The sequence below is a fragment of the Anser anser genome (assembly GCF_964211835.1).
Source record: "Anser anser genome assembly, chromosome: Z".
NCBI lineage: Eukaryota > Metazoa > Chordata > Aves > Anseriformes > Anatidae > Anser > Anser anser.
In genome coordinates, this window is record NC_139723.1 from 42,775,210 (window position 1) to 42,793,934 (window position 18,725).

The 18,725-nt window shown below is 41.3% G+C and overlaps 1 protein-coding gene across 6 annotated transcripts in view; it reads right to left on the reverse strand.

Annotated features, from left to right (window-relative positions):
• Window positions 1–1,078: 1,078 nt before the first annotated feature.
• Window positions 1,079–18,725, reverse strand: part of AOPEP (aminopeptidase O (putative)) — a 200,248-nt gene continuing 182,601 nt past the window's right edge. For 3 of the 6 annotated variants that reach the window (XM_083819210.1, XM_083819212.1, XM_083819209.1), the window contains 3 exons: window positions 7,897–7,983; window positions 4,891–5,035; window positions 1,079–1,917 (listed from right to left, as the gene is read on the reverse strand). In XM_083819210.1, coding sequence (XP_083675336.1) covers window positions 4,895–5,035; window positions 7,897–7,983 — 228 coding nt within the window. In that variant the 3' untranslated portion in view covers window positions 1,079–1,917; window positions 4,891–4,894. Of the gene's footprint in view, window positions 1,918–4,341; window positions 4,727–4,890; window positions 5,036–7,896; window positions 7,984–18,725 lie in introns of all 6 variants that reach the window. The other 3 variants (XR_014577181.1, XR_014577182.1, XR_014577183.1) reach the window with 3 other exon arrangements.

Here is an 18,725-nt window from a genome sequence, read left to right on the forward strand (position 1 = left end):
ACACTTCTATCAGTTTAATGAAGCTACTCTTTAATATATTGAATAGTCTCCTTTGTTCTCTTTTGCTTATGATGAGTTTTGGTGATAATAACTATTTGAAACTACACTCCAGCTTCCTTCTTAATCTGGAGCCTCATTCCGTTTAGGAATGCTTGGATTAGCAACAAAAGGTCATACAGCCCCAGGTACAGAACCAGGGCTGTCACCGCTGCCGTTTGTGGGTTATGTGGTGATGGAGTTTTATTTGCCATTCGTTTCCTCTGTTGCTGCAATGCACAACGGAGCACGAAGTTGTTGTGAGGAACATCAATGTTCACATGAATGCTCTCGTTAATACTGTTTAAACAGACTGCAACAGCCACAGTAAGCATCTAAACCACTACAGTCCTCAATGAAAAAAAAAAATAATAAAAAGGTAAGAAAAATAATTGTTCCAAAGAAGAAAAAACTTGGTGATATGTGCAATGTGTGGAACGCCTTATTTGCAATGTAATTTTACCAGCGTTGGCTTACAACACAGTTAATTGACATGTCTCATGTAAAAACCTTATTCAGCTTTGGGTTCTTTCCCTTACATAGGGGAAAGTCAAAAAGGAAGTTGATTTTCTTTGCTGGCCTTTGCAGAAAAACCTTGTGAAAGGAAGCATAACTCTTTTATAAGAGAGTAGGATCCCTTAATAAATACATCTATGAGTGTAACTGCATTAGAAGTCATTGCAGTATCTCAGCAAGACCTTGGACAATTTCCAAACTCCTGCTGCATGTGAAAGAAGCTGCTGACTGTCCCCTGATTCCAGTAACAACTCTCTGTGCCTGGAGAAGGGGAGGTCGGGAAATGGAGGGAGGTGAAGAGGAACAGGACTCCTTGGAATTAAGTCACTATTAAGGCAGTCTTTTAATAGACTCTCTGCACAGGACCTTTAAAGAAAAGTAATTTCCACACTTACTTTTTCTTGTTGATATCCCTTAATTTCCACTTTCAGCTTCTTCTGTCTTACTACACAAGTAGAAAAGAGGTGATTTTTTTCTTAGGTTTATATATGAACTTTGAACAGCTGTGCAATGGAAAAACTGCACATATTTGAAAAAAATATTTATTTTTACAAGTGTACAGTGTAAAACAATAGTATACAAAGTAAATATGTTCACAAATGCTTTTGTTTTAAAGTCTCTCTGAAAAGAACAGTTTAGATGTCTTGTGATCAGTGGAGCTGTACATTCCTAGACAAGAAGAGCTGCATTTGATACATCACTAAGAAAAAAGGGGCAGCACAGAGGTATGGAAGAAATTTCCAGAAAATGAAAGGTACAGTTCTGGTAGAAGTCAACCTAAACAAGACAGAGACAAAATCCTGATCTTAATTTTTGCTTCGGTGCATCCAATCACCAGATCGCTGGTTGGTCGCTTTCCACAGATTATTCCATCTTCCAGTTAACTTCCCCACCCCAGCCATCCATCTGATTTTATGTTAACTTTTTACTTTGGCATTGAAGTTACAAACAACATTTTAAGCACAGAATACAGTGTTATCAAATTTCATCAGTTCCTGTGTTTGGCCAAGTTACTGGAGTACGTAAAATCATTCAAGTCAAGAGTCCTTGGGCCTCTGCAAACTGCAACAGTTGTACCACCAAACAGCAAGGGTAAGACCCCAACTGCTGGTATTAAAAAACTACCTAGAGGCACACTAGAGTGTGTGTATCCGTGTGTGTAGCTGGTCTTGTGCATGTGCATTTTTACCTGTTCTTGGTTACACTGAGCCTCTGGAAAACATAAATACTGAAAGGTAAATGTTTCTGTCAGCTGATTGTTTTAGCAGTCACATAATCCTTCCTTTGATGTCTTGGGTCAATGAAATCCTAGTACCACCGGGGTTTAGTAGGAGATATATTAAAAGAATTTCTCTGTGATCTTTCCTGCAACGGAAACAGCAGCAAAAGTTATTACTCTGTCACAATAGAGGATTATCTGTGCATTCTTGATTGGCCCAGTCTTTCAAATTATTTTTTTTTAAGCTTACTAGTGGAGCATAACGGTGGTTACAAAGTTAACAAAGCTAAATTTATAACTGTATTTTTAAAAACATTGTTTCCCCTTATATTTTCTGAGATAAGAAGTCTGGGTACCCAGAAGGGAGACCTCCTTAGAGCTACCACAACAATGTTTGGAGAAGACATGAAAGAGCCAAAGGACAAGCAATTCCCCCGGTTATTAGCAGGTTACTCTGAAAACAACGCTGGAGGTCAGTTACTGGAGCAATGCTGTGTGATGTTACACGTATCCACATACCTTCTCGTCTTAAGCCAACAGTTCTCTAAACAGTACTGAGGTAGCTTGTCCACCTTAAGCGAATGGTGTTTAACGTCAGGACAGCGTAACGTGTACTAATTTGATTTTAGAGAGAAAACAGTAACAACATTTCTCAAAGGCTCCTAGAAAGGTAATTTATTTATTTATTTTTTGCTCTAGGGCTCGACTCCTGTTCCTGCTGAACTGAGCCAGTGTGTAAAATCAGAACTGATATCAGCTCAGTAGGCACCGGAGGACGGGTCCATCAACGCTTGGAACAACAGCAGCAGCCGTAAGTGGCAGCTCCAGTCGGAAACAATCATTTCCTGCGAACGATACACAACGCTAAGCTACAACTGCAGAGAAGTCATGAGAGCATCCGTTAAAGAAGAGCCTACAAAACAAAGCTTTATAGACAATTCCAGTTTAGCATCGCAAACATTTATTTCCTACGACCTTTAGAAAAGCTCAGTAACCAAGCTACTGTAGGGCATACCCTCCTTTTGCAGTCAGACTGAGAATTTTAGGACCGATGTTTATTTTCAACTACAAAAAAAGCCTGTGGTCCTTCCTAAGCCTCTTTGCCCGTGAGCCTCCATGTACTGTATCTGCGCACAAGCACTTATTATAAAACTGCCCGCCAAGCAGCAACGTATCTCAGGCATCGAGTGCTCTCTGCCCCACGCAGGCTGACACTTAAACGTCCTCATCTCACCTTCTCTTCAGGTGCAGAACTTAGCCACTGTGAACAAAGAGGGAAACAATCACTGTTCACCAATCAGCTAAGCTCTGCACCTCGCCAGAGAGGTCTCCGTCTGAGTACAACTATTTATCAGATGAGGTTCTTCCGTGACGCGTCTGCTCCTTTCCTCTTTGGACTTTTTTGTTTAACGGATGGAGAGGATGCCACAGTGTACATGTATCAGATAGTTACGGAGATTGTCAGAGTAGCAGCTGCGGTCATGGCTATGTGGTAATCCCTGGCAATGTGATTTTAATCTTAACTCACAAATCATCATGCCAGGAACCCAAACAGCCACAACACTACAAGAAAGCTGTGCAGACACATAGTCACACTCCTAATGGCATCTTTAGATTTATTTTTTTGTAGCTTGCCATGCATTTCTCGTCTAAAAGGTCAAACAGGCAATTCTAGACTACTGCACACACATACTACATAATATTCCTGTGCTAGGTAGATACTTACCACCAGAAGTTGTAGAAATTTTTTATTTCATTATTTAAGGATTATATGAAGACAGTGCCAAGCACAGTAGTACCAGAATGAACTGCATCACCATCTTTCTGGCATCTACTAGATTGTAAGATATTGAACGTAACTCAAGTTTTCTGTGGGTTCCTGACAACTGGCAGCATGTAAGCAAGTCTCTTAGCCCTACCCGTTTTAGACAGCAACCCTCCTTCCCCATTACTGCTATCTTGGCACTCTTTAGTCTCACCCATATTTCCCATAGTGTTCCTGGCAGACAGTGCTTGTCAATACAGAACAACCTTGATTTCATGGTATCTGCTGTATTTCATATAAATAAAGTAAATGCCATGAATTCAATTTGAACTTACTACCAAGTACTGCTACGCGTACAGGCTTGAATGGGAGAAAGTCAAGATTCCTGCTAGATACCAAATAGAAAATGATGATTTTGCTCAATTAGATGCCTTAATGTTGATACCACAAATCAATTGTAGAGTTAGGTGAACAGCCAAGGCAATCATCAGTCTGTCAGATGAGTTAATTCACGAAGCAAAAAATCTGAAGAATGCTGTATTGAAAGAGACGTTCATACCAACCCTAGTTGGCTATGTATTAAACATGCATGTACAAACACTGTGAGGTTACCTCAGGCAATTCAAATAGACTGAGAAATTGAGAATATCTTTGCAAGTGACCCATTTGTAGCCTGCAGCAATCTTTATTTTGTGAACATTTCTTTCAATTTTGCTTTTTCTGTTGATTCCTCCCCATTAATTTCAGAAACAAGCTAGATTATGTATGACATTAACCATGTTCTTTATGTTAAGGCTGTTCTTACCTTATAACCATTCTTCAAAGACCTGACTACGCTTAATGTGCTTGAATTAACAAGTTGTTCTCACATGATTCAGATTTGGTTGCAAGTGTACAACTTCACAATTCTGTTGTGGGATCAGATTCTTTTCAAAGTTTGTGCTACTTATCAAGTCAGCACACAGCTGTGTTAAGCAGAAATGCTTCTCACAGAGTTGCAGTTTTGTGTAGGCTGTAGACAGAGTTCAGAATACAGAATGGAAAACAACTGCAGATGGAGCCTGGCCTTCCCTGGCCATTCTGACTTACAGTTGCCTCTTGTACAATCCATTACAAAGTTTACAACAACGCCCCTCCGTGCTCTCCAGCCAGTGCCTATGCATATCTAACTCACTGCTCCAGCAGCTGGGCTTAAAAACAAACAAACAAAAAAACAGAAAAACCAAGATAGTTCAAAAATTAACTCTTGTTTAAATAAGCTGCCACAAGCTCTGTGGTATGCCAAAGTTTACAGTGTTTAGTGAGTTTCTTTGTAAGGCAAAATCAGGGTATTTAATTTAAAAAGAAAAATCACCTCTTCAGAACAACATCTCTGCCACCACTTTGGCGGAGGACACGTCCATTTGTTCTCGTGCTGCAGCAAAGCATTTGTATGCAAGCTCTTGTTGTTTTGCATCTTCATTCACCATTAATTCACCATAGAGATACACACCCATTGCCTGAAAGATGAACACAGTACACAGTCATCCTGTCAACAGTTATGACTAGTTGAACAGTTTTCTTATTGTTGACCTCCAAGTACCCACTTAATTCAAAAACACCATGGAAAAAGCCTTATACTCAATAGCATACCTTTCCCCCCCCAAAAATGTAGTTTTCTTCGGCTCTCTGTAGCCTAAGATTGCCTATATGTTGTATTGAGTGTGTAAAAAAAGAACATTACTATAAGAAATGTATGTTGTGTTGTGACAAGAAAATGCTTTCTCACTCCATTTTTCTTGCCACTTTTGAAGTTGAAATCTGTTTTCTTTTATCCACTACCTGAAGTACTTCCAAATGCCCCTTAAGAAAACAGTTTGTCCTTCCTTCAACAGGATACACATTTTCTTTCCAGTTGGGATGTTTCCACACGCACTAATAAAGAGCAGAGCAGCTGAAACACCCCACTCTGAAATTCCCGTCTGGCAATGCTGTAGCTGGAAATCAACCACCTGTGGCCAGGTCTGTGTTTCAGAGCCTTTTCTTTAAGTCCAAGATACAGCTTAACCTTCTGTAAGAAAGCAGACTGTCCCTTAGAGCTCGTTCTGGATAACTGGGGCTAAGATCTGGGCCCCTTTGATGGCAGGTAGCAAAGCACCGGCTAACTTCACGGGAAACACATTGGGGATTGCCATTTTTTTTCTGAAGATACAAGCTTTGCATCTTGTTATAGGAGTTCCGTAAGTGTTAAGCTGCACTTATCAAAACACTATATATATGTTATTATTATATACATGCCATGCATAATATATATATTATGTACACAATATATGCCACATATATGACATATTATTTATATACACAAGACGTGTGATGTTATATATACGACTTAATTATTATATTTGGCATATATTATATATATGCCACACATATATAACTATTAAATGTGGCATATGTTATATATATAATTATATATTATATATAATTGTTATATGTGGCATATATTTTATATATATATATATGACAAAACTTAGCAGCTCAGCAGATTAACTTGTACAGTTGCAAACAATGCTTGGACAGTTGCAGAAGAGGAAGAATATGGATAGCATTGAAAAAACCATTTTGTAACATAATTCCTCACAAATTCTAGTGTTGGCTTGATAAGATTAAAAATTAAGCTTTAACAAGAGGGGAAATTTATAGTTTAACAGTGACTGAAATTATAGGAAAAGGTCCCAAACAGACAGAAATCTGCCAGACACTGTGACAGTGCCCTAACCATGGGCATTTCTTTTGCAGTCACAGACCCCAGGTTTCCAGAACCTGCAGCTGCAGATCGCACCAGGAACACTGCCTTGGAGCTGGGCTCAAGTTGCTTTCATAAAGAATTTCAAAAATGTTGGAATTTTGTTCCAAATAGGAATTATCTTCTCTACCCAGTATTAATAATTTTCCCCCTAACCTAAACATTAAAATGCAGTAAAAACACTGGGTTTTTGTAATCCTGGAAAGGATTAAATAGTCACATTTACATTTTTCCCAGACTTTAAAGGAAAAAAAAAAAAGTCTTTCATGATCAGTAACGACATACAACTACTCTGATTTGAGTTGTAATCATTCCAGAACCTGGTTGTGTTATAAACTGTTTCCACCGCTGGAGTAAATGAAATGAAATATATTGAGGATTACATGAAAAAAATATTGCAGAAATTCTTTCCCTGCACTGCAGAAAACATTTGTTTTTGTTTGGCATTGTATCTGTTCTAAATGTAATGCAATTCAGTATGTTTGTATGAACTTCAGGATTTTTGTTTTGCCTTTCTGCTGGTGGAGTGGACACCTGCATCGTTCCATATGATAAAAATATGCACAGCATATATAAATTCCTTGTTGTTCTAAATACTGTTGTTACATGCCTTTTTTTTTTTTTTTTAATTCAAATAAAGAGCTTGCCAGGAAGTCTTGAGACTGTTTATTGGCTGAGATATAAATAGGAGGTATACTTCAGAGCTGGAAGAAAGAGCATAAGAGACTGCAGTAACTTTATTATGCTGTTGTGACAAAATTTATTTATTTGTCTGAAAGCAAAAAAAGCTCATAGGCTGCAAATGGCTTTGTTCACTGTCAACATGAAAGGAAAAGGCATGAATATCTCTCTCAATGATTTTCATATACCTTGCAATGTTTTCTTTCCTTTTTTTTTTTTCATATATTTTAAATATAGCTGTGATCCTAGGCAGTGAAGGTCTTGACTTTATAGAGTTCACAGTGAATAAAAACAAATGGGAAGTGAAATCAAAAGAATGAGGCAGAGGTACAATTACAACTGTAATTTCATAATAGCTTAGCCATAGTAAAGACGTTTTATATAGCTGGCATTTTAAGACCTTCAAAATTGTCTCAAATCATTTTCCTAACAGTGGAGATGCATCCTTGGATGAACATCCTTGCACTATGCTTCTCCTATAAGATGATCTGTACATCAACTTGAAAGTTTCTGTCACTGTTTTGCACTAAACTCATATCTATGTGAGTTAATATCCACAGCTAGACTTGCCTTCGTCATCCTGCAAATCGAGGAAAATGCTTCTTAGCGTTGGCAAGGACCATTGCTACCTCTGGCTTGTATAAAATGGAAGCAGAAGAAGAGGATATATCCTATTTTACCGCTTTACAGATGATTAGCATGCTTAGGTGGGGGTGAGTAGGCAGTTTCCTTAAATTGCACTTTTTAAAGAAAGGGCAAAAACTGAATACACACTCCACTTTTTAACTGTCTCCAGCAAGAAAATATATTAAAATAGTTTTCAGTTTCACATTAAGGATCTCAAAAAGGTGTAAAAGGTGATTATTTTGAAAACGCTAATTACATGGAACTGACCTGATCTTCTCTGAGAAATTTCTCAACATCTCCATATCCAGGCACATATTTGTGTTTAACAACAAGTTCACACCACCGATGACGAACCTTTGGGAAGAGAAAAAAAAAAAAACAAGAAAAAATGAAATTATATCTGTATCTTTCTGGGCTTCAGAACTCCACAAGACCTAACGACAAACCTCTCATTCTAGAATAGTAAATTAATCCATATCCTGACACCAGTTTGCTGCATCTTTTCCTCGAGATTTTCCAGTCTAGACTTATGTTTGTCTAAATGTTATTTTCCTTCCTTTATATTTGCCTAAACATTATTTATTTTATACTGTTAGAAGTAAGGAATGGGGCAGGAGGAGCAGACGATAGCTAAAAATGCCCAGAAGAACAAGACAGAATTAATCATCTCCTCTACATAAGTTTAAAATCCAAGTAATAAAAAGACTTAAATATAATACTGTACCAAGATTAAATTAATGTTAAAAGCATAAGCGTTAGATATAAAACCATGCAGCAAGGTTCAGTTAAGTGGAACATAGTTTTGCCACCATCGTTTTCCAGTACTAGATTTTAAACACCTTTCAAAGAGTTTAAAATCTGTGTACACCCAAAAATCTAGGCTGTTCTACCAAATGCACATAGATGAAAACAGTTATTAACATAATGTAATGAAAAATACAGAGTTTTTAAAGCCAATCACAATTGAAAAATATGTATATTTAAGTAGTGTGAATAACATGACTTTGAAATGCCCATTTTTTTTCGGTTGCCTTTAAATTTCTGACTTTGTTCTTCAACATTCCTGTGGATTAAAACTCATCTTACACTCCAGCAAGGCTTCCACAGTTGTAGGCAGTGACCAGACTGATGTTTTTTACTCTATCACTGGAACATCACTGATCTAAAGGAAAACAATTAAGTGCAATAAAACCCTCCCACCCTCCTGCTCCTTCTCTTTTACCCTTTGGTATTACTATCTTTTGTAAGATAGGGCACCTAATAACAATCATTTTGTATATAATAAAATGTAAGCAGTTTTGATATTTTTCAAAACTAAGTCCAAATTGTGTTCATATCAAGTCACTGTGCATGAACCTTTTTCTGAATGACAGATTTACCAATAACATTGAGAATGGAAGCCAGGAATGAAGAAAAAGAATTGATACTTAAACATCTTATTGCTTTGGAAAATAAGGTATTTGGAAATAATTTCCTTGTCATCCTAATCCTTGCTAACTTTATGTCTCAAGAAAGTTTTACAGTCGTATGTGATTAGAGGATAACCCCATTAACATGATTAACAAGTAATAAATGCTCAGAGGTCCTGGAAGAGTCCTTTTGGGTAGCTGGAATCTCCTCGCAGCTTACCTGTTACATGACACAGTTTGAACACAGCTTCTGAATTAAATAAAATACTGCGTGGAGTCATGGCTGAAGGTGATTTGCACTCACAGCAGGTAAGACACTGCAGAGTTAAAGTGCAACGCATGGTGGGGGATAAAAGCTGTCTCTGAAAGGTTTTTGCTGACTAAATAACAGCTGTTAAGACTCCTGCATGGGGAACCAGAGCTAAATCCACAAAAGCAAATGGTGTTCCAAGCTTCAACTTGTTTTGCCATAGATACCCACACATCTACAATATGGGCCATCAAAACCCTATCCAGCTGCTGCGTTTCCCTGGAGACACCAAACGTACCACCAGTAAATCTTCCCAGGCAATCCAGCTCCCTTACAGGACATTTTTCATAGCACCAAAGAGCTCCATGCCTGGAACAAACCTCAGAAATTTAGGCTCAAAAATTAAGCATATCCCTCTCTCTCATCTGCAGCTTGAATTAAGTACGCAGAACAGAAAACACTGAAAAGGTTGTCTACCTTCACTGGAAGCACTTTACCCTACCTGTGCAGCACTGCTGTCAACTATTTAAGAAGAAAGAAAATTTTCCTTATGTATTCATGGCATGTACGGAATAAACACGGAGGAGAGAAAAGGGACTGCGGTGCTCTGCTGTGATCGCTGCGCTTCCAAGCCTCGTGGCCCAGCACCTACAGCACCTATCCGGGAGGCAAGCCATCAAGTACAGTTTCTATGTCTGCTCAAGATCTGGAAACACGCCTTTGGTGAGAACGTTCAACAAACAAATTACGAAGTATTTTGAGATGGGGCTCTCTTCATACCTCCTGGTGAAGCTGTTTTTTCCCCATATGTAATTATTAAAGCATTAATAATTACAGGATCCTACAGGAGATAGTCAGAGGCCCTTGGGTGCCAAAATTTTTAAGTACTTTCCGTAACAACCCAGGCACCTGGCTCGCACAGTGCAAACGCTCCCTTTTGTGATTGTTACCATAGCACCTGCATGGAGAGCAGCGCAGAAGTTATCGGTGTGGATGTACTCACGTGCTTCTGCTTACTCACGTACCTACGTAGTGCACGTCTGCCTTGTATTTTTATCATTGCCTGATTATCTGAATTCCCACTGTTTTGCAAAACAAAGAACAATTATGCTGTATCCTTTCCTTAATCGCCCCTTCCTCCATAGGGTTCCCACTCCTGGCAGTACACCTCCTTTCAAAGAGTTTGAAAGAAAAGCATTGATTTGTTGAGTGAGACTTGGTACAGCACACACTTTTCTTTCTCTCTCTTTTCTCTCTTTCTTTCTTTCTCAGGGTCATTACAAACCCTGGCACATTCCCAGACCTGAAGTGCTGGAGGCTCGCCAGCTGGGGCAGGAGCAGCACGTCTGTTATCCTCAGATTACACGTTTGCCTCCTGCTTCCCGAAAAGCCCCGAATGCCGTCATGGCACGGCGAGCTGCAGGAGAACCAGCCGCTGCTGAGGCAACCGTAAAAACCAGCTGTGGGGGCAGCCAGACCCCGGCTTCCCGGCGACCTGCAGGGACCCGCGGGGCAGCTGTGGGCACCGAGACCGTCCCAGCATGTGGCAGGGGCACGCGGCGACCTGCTCGGCCCTGCCACCGAAGCCTCAAGGGCGGCCTGAGTGGGCACGGCCTGGCTGCTGTCCTGCGGGGCCTGTACGGTGCGCGGGCCGCCACGTTACACAGCTGCCGCTAGAGCGAACGCGGCTGCGTCTTGGACATGAGCGCTACAAAAAAGTATTTTTTTTTCTGGCACAATCCAAGCCCTAGGCTCATACCGCACAGATGAGAACTTTATTCATGTAAGAGGAAGACAGAAAAAAAATAAGTTTGGTTCCCAGTGTTTCTTCCAGTGCTTGGAGCATAAGAAGCCCCACAGCTTTGCAGCGTAATGAATGTGTCATGCGACCAGGCCCTCTAACAAACCCCTATCAAAAAGAAATGTTGAAAGCTAAGCAGCTTGTGGTAGGACCGAGCTAACCGTACCGCATCCTGTGTATGCTCTTCTTGGCTTTTCCTTTCCTCCCAGGAGCAAATACTCAGTGGTGAAAATAAGAATTCATTAATCCCCTCCGAGTCCTCCCTCTGCACATTTCTCAGCGCTCTCCCGCACGGTGCAGAGATGCGCGCCGTATGTCACTTTGGCTGGCTCCTTGGCACCAGACAGACCCAAAAAGCAATTCGCAGCCATCCTTCCCCTTGCCGCTGGCAGAAAGCACGCACCTGCAGCTGCCCACCCACTCTCTCTGGTCCGGCGGCTGCAGGACATACGTGCCAAAGCTAGAAAAGCTGCTGGTTTTCCCGGCCTCAGACTGACGAGTCCTCCCAGGCAAGGGGAGAGGTGACAGGGGCCTGGTGGCACCTCCAGTCCCTGACCCACTCCTTGTCTCTTTCCTCCCTCCCAGCTTTCACCACTGGTGCCGGTATTTGAACAATCACCTTCTCGAGTTAAACGGGAATCGCTTCTTTGAGGTTTGTGAGACACCACACATCCTAGCAGTGCATTTCTGAGCCACACCTCAGTGGCAGGAAGACACCCAGACAGCCACTTGCGCAGGTGTGATGACTGAAAACGACTGATAGGTTTTCACAAATACCAGCCCCATCAAGATCTATGTGTTGGCTAACATCTAGGTGAAATATCTTGAAGGGCTGCTACTGTCATAAAGCACTGAATCTCCAGTTTAGAAGCTTATACAAATAACTTAAGTAGTCTCATATTATCTTTTAATTTGACTTCTGGAAGAATACCCATCATTGCACAACGTTATCAGGAACTCAAACATCGCCTGTATTTTGACAGTGCAATGGGAAACGTTTAGAAAACAAAATGATACCATTCTAGTCTATTTTCAGAGAGTAAATTGCTACATGAGATTTCGGCTGAAATAAGTACTTACATAAATTACATAATAAATTATATTAATATATATTAATATCCAGCTCTAAGACAGTCCTTTTGTTTTAATAATCTGGGCCACGATCTTTTGGTAAATGCTGCTTGGGGATGATGGAGTACACTCATCTCAGGCATCAAACACATGCCTTGACTTGCAAAAGAAAAGCTACTAATAACATATACTAATAAGAAATCTGAGAAACTGTAATTTTAAACTATTTCAAACAGGACTTACGTTATATATTTTTTCTTTTCTGACCCAGGGGATTAATTACTTTGCCTAATCTATTTTATTCTCCCGTGCCTCATACAAACAATCAGGCAAGCCTAAAACAAACACTCTCACAGAAAGCCCCGTATGTTCTACTGTAGAGATCTAGCTTGTTAAAGTTCTCAATAATATGTATACAAGCAAAAAAAAAAATATTTTACAGAGGAGAGGAGGAGAGTTTTATTAAGCTTTTGGTCTGCAGAATGGGAGACTAGCTTCAGGGAGAATGAGTACATTTTGCTAATAGCTGGATCCAATTTAACAGGCGCCAAGAGACAACAAATCTAAATCACAGAACAAAAGCAACTTACTTAGAGATCCCAGTAAACAGGCTAATGTGAAATACATTAAGAGCTATTGAACACCAGAACGGAATCTTTATTAAAGGTAGGAGGCATTTGTGATCTGTATAAAGCATGTGTTCGGACCTGATTGGGAAAAAAAAAAAAAAAGAAAAAGTATTTGAACAACCATAATCACAAATGTTAAACAGATCTCAGTTGCAAGACTCTAGTCTAATCTGGAGAAGAAAAATACAATGAAACTTTTTCAAATAACGATGCCTTCCTACTATAGATTAGTTTTAATTAACAAAAAGGAAGCTGGTATCTCCAGTTCACCAGAAAACTGTTCTGTTCTATCTGAAAGTATTTATCTCTAGTCTCTTTCTATATGCACTCAAACTGGATTTAAATATTAGATCATTTTCAGTCAGTTAAGGAACAATGCCACATGTTACTGGGCAATATTTGGCCTAAAAAGTCTTTTACAATTGGCTAACATGGACAAATTACAGTTTAAAAACTGCAAATTTTACAACCTTATTGTGGCAAAGTGGCTTTAATGACTTTTTTTTTTTTCCCCTGGTGGCTTTGCAACAGCAAACATTTAAGAACAGCTGAAATAGTTACTCTTTAACACACCAGCCAGGTTGCATCAGTGACTTCTCATTCTACATAATCTGCATTTCACATGTGCATTCCTAAGCTCTATACCACAGTATAAGCATGCTTTAGCATGTAAATTTGGTTTCATGAACATTTACCAAGTAAGATGATCAGGGAAGCTCAATGAGCTCAAAAGGAGCAATGAAACAGCCATGTGTGTTACAACTGTGCTGACAGAGTATCAGATTGGCAATCTAGAAAAAATGTACTCAATAGCCAAAAACCTACTGAATGCAAGCAGAACGGATTCATCACTCTGACGAGAGGTCTGTAATTGGGATTACTGTATACGCCAAGGGTTTGTCAGGAGGAGTCTGAGCAAAGAAGCTGTGTAACTGCTTAAATCAGGTCCAAAAAATTCGGTAGTCTTCATTGCATAAGTTACTTCTCAGGCAGTGATTTGTAATGCTCCTTCTGACAACACTGCAGGGCCAAAGAAACCATGGCCAGATAGAGAGCCACAGCAGCGGGTATCTTTGAAAGCAAACCTTTTTCCTGAGAAAAAGGTTTCTCATAGTGCCAAGATTTAATGCTGTGTACTGTAATGCTCTCTCCCAGTATTAAACAAGTCATTTTCCAGCACTGTGGGCAAAACTACGGTAACACCTTAAATGTTAAGATGGCTCTCTTGCTAGCCTTACTCATGCTGCTTTTCAATCCATGTGCTGGGAAGGACTGCTGTTCAGGGGGAGCAGGGCTGGCAGGACCCAAGCCTGATTGATTCAGGGACCCCCACCATGCTTTGCATTGGACAGTGATTGCACAGGTAGCTCCAGGACCATTACTGCTACCTTGGACAACATCCTATTCCTCTTTCTGTCCCCCAGTATTTTAGCCAATGGGCAGCCCAGCAAACAGGAACATGGTCATACAGAAAACCTTGAGCTAATGAAGGGCTGGGCTAATCAAAATGATGTTTGTCAGGAAATACTTGTCATTTTAAGGAGAACTATGTAGAGGTCTAAATACTTTAAAACCTGAAGTAATGAACTGGCTGTAAAAAAGTTATTTAAAACATTGTTTTAACAGAATACCAAACTGGATTTTGGTAACATTGGTACCAATATCATACTTCCTTAGCTCATTTTGCTCCTTCTGATTGCTGTTTCTGCATAGACGAAGCAATTGCATGCTATGACGGGTGTTCGTGACAGGGGAGAAGCACTCCAAGTCCTGCCTCTCCTTAGTTCTCTCAGCAGCACTGACAGAGGCTCTGGGTGGAGCTTCATGCAGCAACTGCCTCCATTTAGTAAGAGAGAAGACAGGGCTGTATGATCTAGCTTTTTTTTTTTAAAAAAGAAAAAGAAAAGGAAAAAAGGAGTAAGTTCTGCATTCTGGCCAACTGCAGGCCGTGGGACAACCGGCAGCATTTGGAGCTGTAACTGCCCCAGCACACCAGAAAGCCAGGCAGCGTGTTCCCACAGCTGCTGCAAGCCTTAGCTACCAACAGGCGTGGGCTTGAAACTTCTCCCCTTTACAAATCTGATTTATGGGCACACATTTCCTTTCTGTCCCTTCACCTTCCGTCCAACTGCAGGCTACTGAACCATTCCTCCGTGACATAACCCAGTGACTTTCACAAACTTACTGCAGTCCCTAGGCCTTGCTGAAGAGCAACCAGGCAGGTCCCTCTTGCCCGAGTCCCCCACACTGCTAACACACGATACTGCTTCCAAATAAAACATAAGCTAATCCACAACCAGCGCAGGAACTCTTTCCCACATAAACATACAGAAGCCTAGGAATCACAAAACACGCTGCTTAGGAATGTCCAAGCAGAGCTGAGGACATCGCTGCTGCTTTCTCTGATCAGAAAGGCATAGTGACTGGAGAGTTGCATCCCAGGACAAGGTTCAATGAAGTGTATGCCAAGAGCCTGTTTAGAAAAAACAAATGCCCTTTCTAACCCCATCTCCAGTTCACAAAAAGAGAGCTCCCAATTAGAGACCAGACACTCTTCTCCCTATGTGGGCCACATCTGCGATCAATGACATCTGTGTTCATAGAAGTTTTCCAAAAAAAGGCAGAAAATGTGAGAAATCAAGCAGCCATGTCTAATCCTTCTTAAAAGGTGGCTCTGGCTGTGTCTCTCTCCTGGTGTCAATGCGCTCGTCATGAATCAGTGACCATGGTAAGACACAATGCTGACATCCCATGCGCTCCTCCGCCTGCCTCTCCTCTCTCCCATTTAGAAGACGACTCGAACACAACAGTAGCTGGCCTCAAGTTTTCCTCCTCCTTCTACTGTGGGCCAATAACGTGACGATAGGACAATAACCTATAGTGAGGTTATATAAGGAAAGGGGAAAAGCAGCGTGCACCGGCACCAAGTTAGCATTCACAGTGCCTGCTGGAATAGCATATCCCCACTGCGCCTGAAGGCTTTTCCACTGCGTTTCCATTTAGGCTCCCATGATCTCTGTTCTAGGGGGAGTGGCTCCTATATCGTAATGCCACGTGAGGTAAGGATGTGTTTAGCCTAGCATGTGAAACCATTTAGTTTGAAAAACAAAGGTTTTTAAAAATAAGCCTTAATTAAAAACATAAATACACTACTTACACTGGAACCAAACGCTTCCCCTTGCCCCTGCCTTTTTTTAGCCTTGCATGTTCAGCAGGCTGGACTGTTAGTGCGTTTCACAGCTTGCAGCAAGATGGAGATGGCAGAAGAGATGTCATCAGCTGCCTCTTTAACTACTCCACCGGAGATGCATGTCGAGCTGGGCTTTGCTGTGGTGCTGCTTGCTTTCAGGCTGCCTTCTGGCCCGCCGCAGAACAAAGGAGCTCTGCCCTCCCAAACCGCCCTGTGCCCTCAGTGCTGAGGATGCCCTGGCACCATGGCAGGCCCCCGCACCACCGCAGGCCCCAGCACCACCACCCGCAGCACTGGTCCCACGTGCGGTGGTGGGGACAGCAGCACAGTACCCTGAGGTACAGGGTATGAGCCTCGGAAGAGAGGGAAGAAAGGGCAGGTCCCAGCCTCAGGCCACAAAAGGCCACAGGGACAAGGCCTGTCAGGGAGGTGAGACAGGCTTGGGAACGCGTGTATGTCCCAGCTGGCCCCTCACCCAAAATGTAAGACCACAACTGCCTCTGTCTGATGTACAAACCCCACCCAAATTCCCTCTGACTCCTTGACCAAAATGCTTAGCGACAATAGTGGCTATAATACTTCTGGTATTACCATGATTTTGTTTCTGCATCAACATCATGAGTGGTTCAAATACTGCCCATCACCTCTGTTTCCAAACCAAATACGTCTAGAGTTTCTACCCGTACAATGTTTGCATATATATTTCAACACAAGCTATTTATAAATGCAAATAAAAGCATGCTGGGCTTATAAAACCAAATGTTGTAGTGGGAAAAAGCACATAAACACTCATACATCTGAAGCAGAAACCCAGCTCTGCAGAGTTTGATGTTGAGCACAAGAACCTTCTGTTACCAATTATAACTGAATCGTAACTCCCGTTCAGCAAAAGGCAAGGCTGCTGCAAGCATCAGCACAACAGTGAGCTGCACCCTCAGCTTGTGCCCCTCTCTCCTCTACTTCTGCCTCCTTCCTCTCATATCTAGAGGCAAAAAAAACAGTGCCTTCCTTTTATCTTTGGTCTCCACAGCGACTGCGGTCCAAACATTTGTCACTTCCAGGCAAGATGACTGTCACAGACAGGATCTGGAGCTGCATGTGCGAATGAGGCACATATTCCAGGCAGTGAATAATGTGGCTGCCTGGCTCCTCCATAGCTTTGGCCACAGCCAGCCCATCCACCCTGTACTCATATCCTTCCAGTTTTGCATAGTTTAAAACTTTGGTTCCAATTTTCAAAACAATTAAACATGAGGTTTTGACACTAAAGACCTTTCACATCACTCATACTCATCCCTCTCCCAAATCCCAGAAAAAAGTCTCGAGAGAAATATACGTTGATTGTATAAGCTGAGAAAAAACATGCTGCTGAAATGGGAACACACAGATTCTACTCTGCGTTTCAGATTTTTGAGTCATCCTCCTCTCAGTTCCCAAGAACACAGTCACCCTTGCTGCCCAGGGCAATGCTTACCCCACCTGGAACGCAGCAGGACGCCCCTCCAGGACTCTGCAGCCCCAAAGGTATTTAAATTGCACAGAGTTGAAAAGAGGACACCAGGATTTTACTCACACAAATATATTTAAGTCAGTGACTCAGCAGCGTGACCAGATCCGTGTGGCTAAGGTAATGACATCAGAACCAGCCAGGGTTAGCAATTTCAAACTGCCCCATTTTTTGTGCTATATAGGCCTTGCAAGCTTATGGCATGCCATGTTTCTCTTCCTGCTCTGTGGTCCCTGCCAGGGATAACCTGCATTTACAGTCAACCTTCATGCAGGCAGAAGTAGCAGATGAACTGTTTGGATGTAGGATCAAAATCAGTTTATTTTAAATATGAAGTATCTTGTTCACAGTTGCAAAATGCAACATATAAGCACAAATATGTCTACAGCTTCATAATGAAACAACTGGGGAAAACTACTCCTGATAGCTAAGAGGTGTTAGTGTTTTCTGTTGGTGGTGGTGGTGGTGGTGTTTTTTTATTATTTTTTATTTTATTTTTTATTTTTATAAGTGCATGCTCCTCAACATCCTGGCAGCTATCATACATATACAAAGAGAGCAACCTTTCAAATTTCAGGACAAGGTTTGTATTACAGTGCTAGGCTTATATTGCCCTACACAGAAATACTGTATAACATTTCAAATAAAGCAGTTGTACCCAATTCAGAACACCTTTGAGATTGACTTCAGAAGTCCAGAGGCCTCCACCACAAGATCCTCCTTTCCAGGATACAGAAAAGCAAGAACTATTTCCAATCCCTCCCTCAGCAGATTCTTTGCACAAATAGCAGTAGAATTAGTGATGGTAGCAGCAGTAGTAATAAACAAAACTCAGTACATGGTTCCTTCCTACCACTGAATATCAAAAGGTTGTTGGGTCGCCTGATGAAGATGAAATTAAGTGCTAAAACCAGTTAGAAAAATAAGGGAGGATAAATGAACAGCACCAGCACAAGACAGAGGCTTGGAAACTCCTGCGAATGCCACCCAGCAGCAAGTGAGATCACTTGGAAGAGGCGTGCTGCTGCTGGCTCCTGGAGGGTTCAGGATAAGGAGTGCTGACTGGTGAAAAGTTATTTTGAGTGTTCCATAAATCTTGTGCTCTGACTGTGCCCTTCAGAGACCTAATGCTGATTGAGGGGTTTTCGGTTCTTCTCAAGTGGTTTGAAAAGTCCCTGTACTTTACATGTAGCATCAAAACTAACCCAAATCATGGCCATTTGAGACTATCCTTTGATC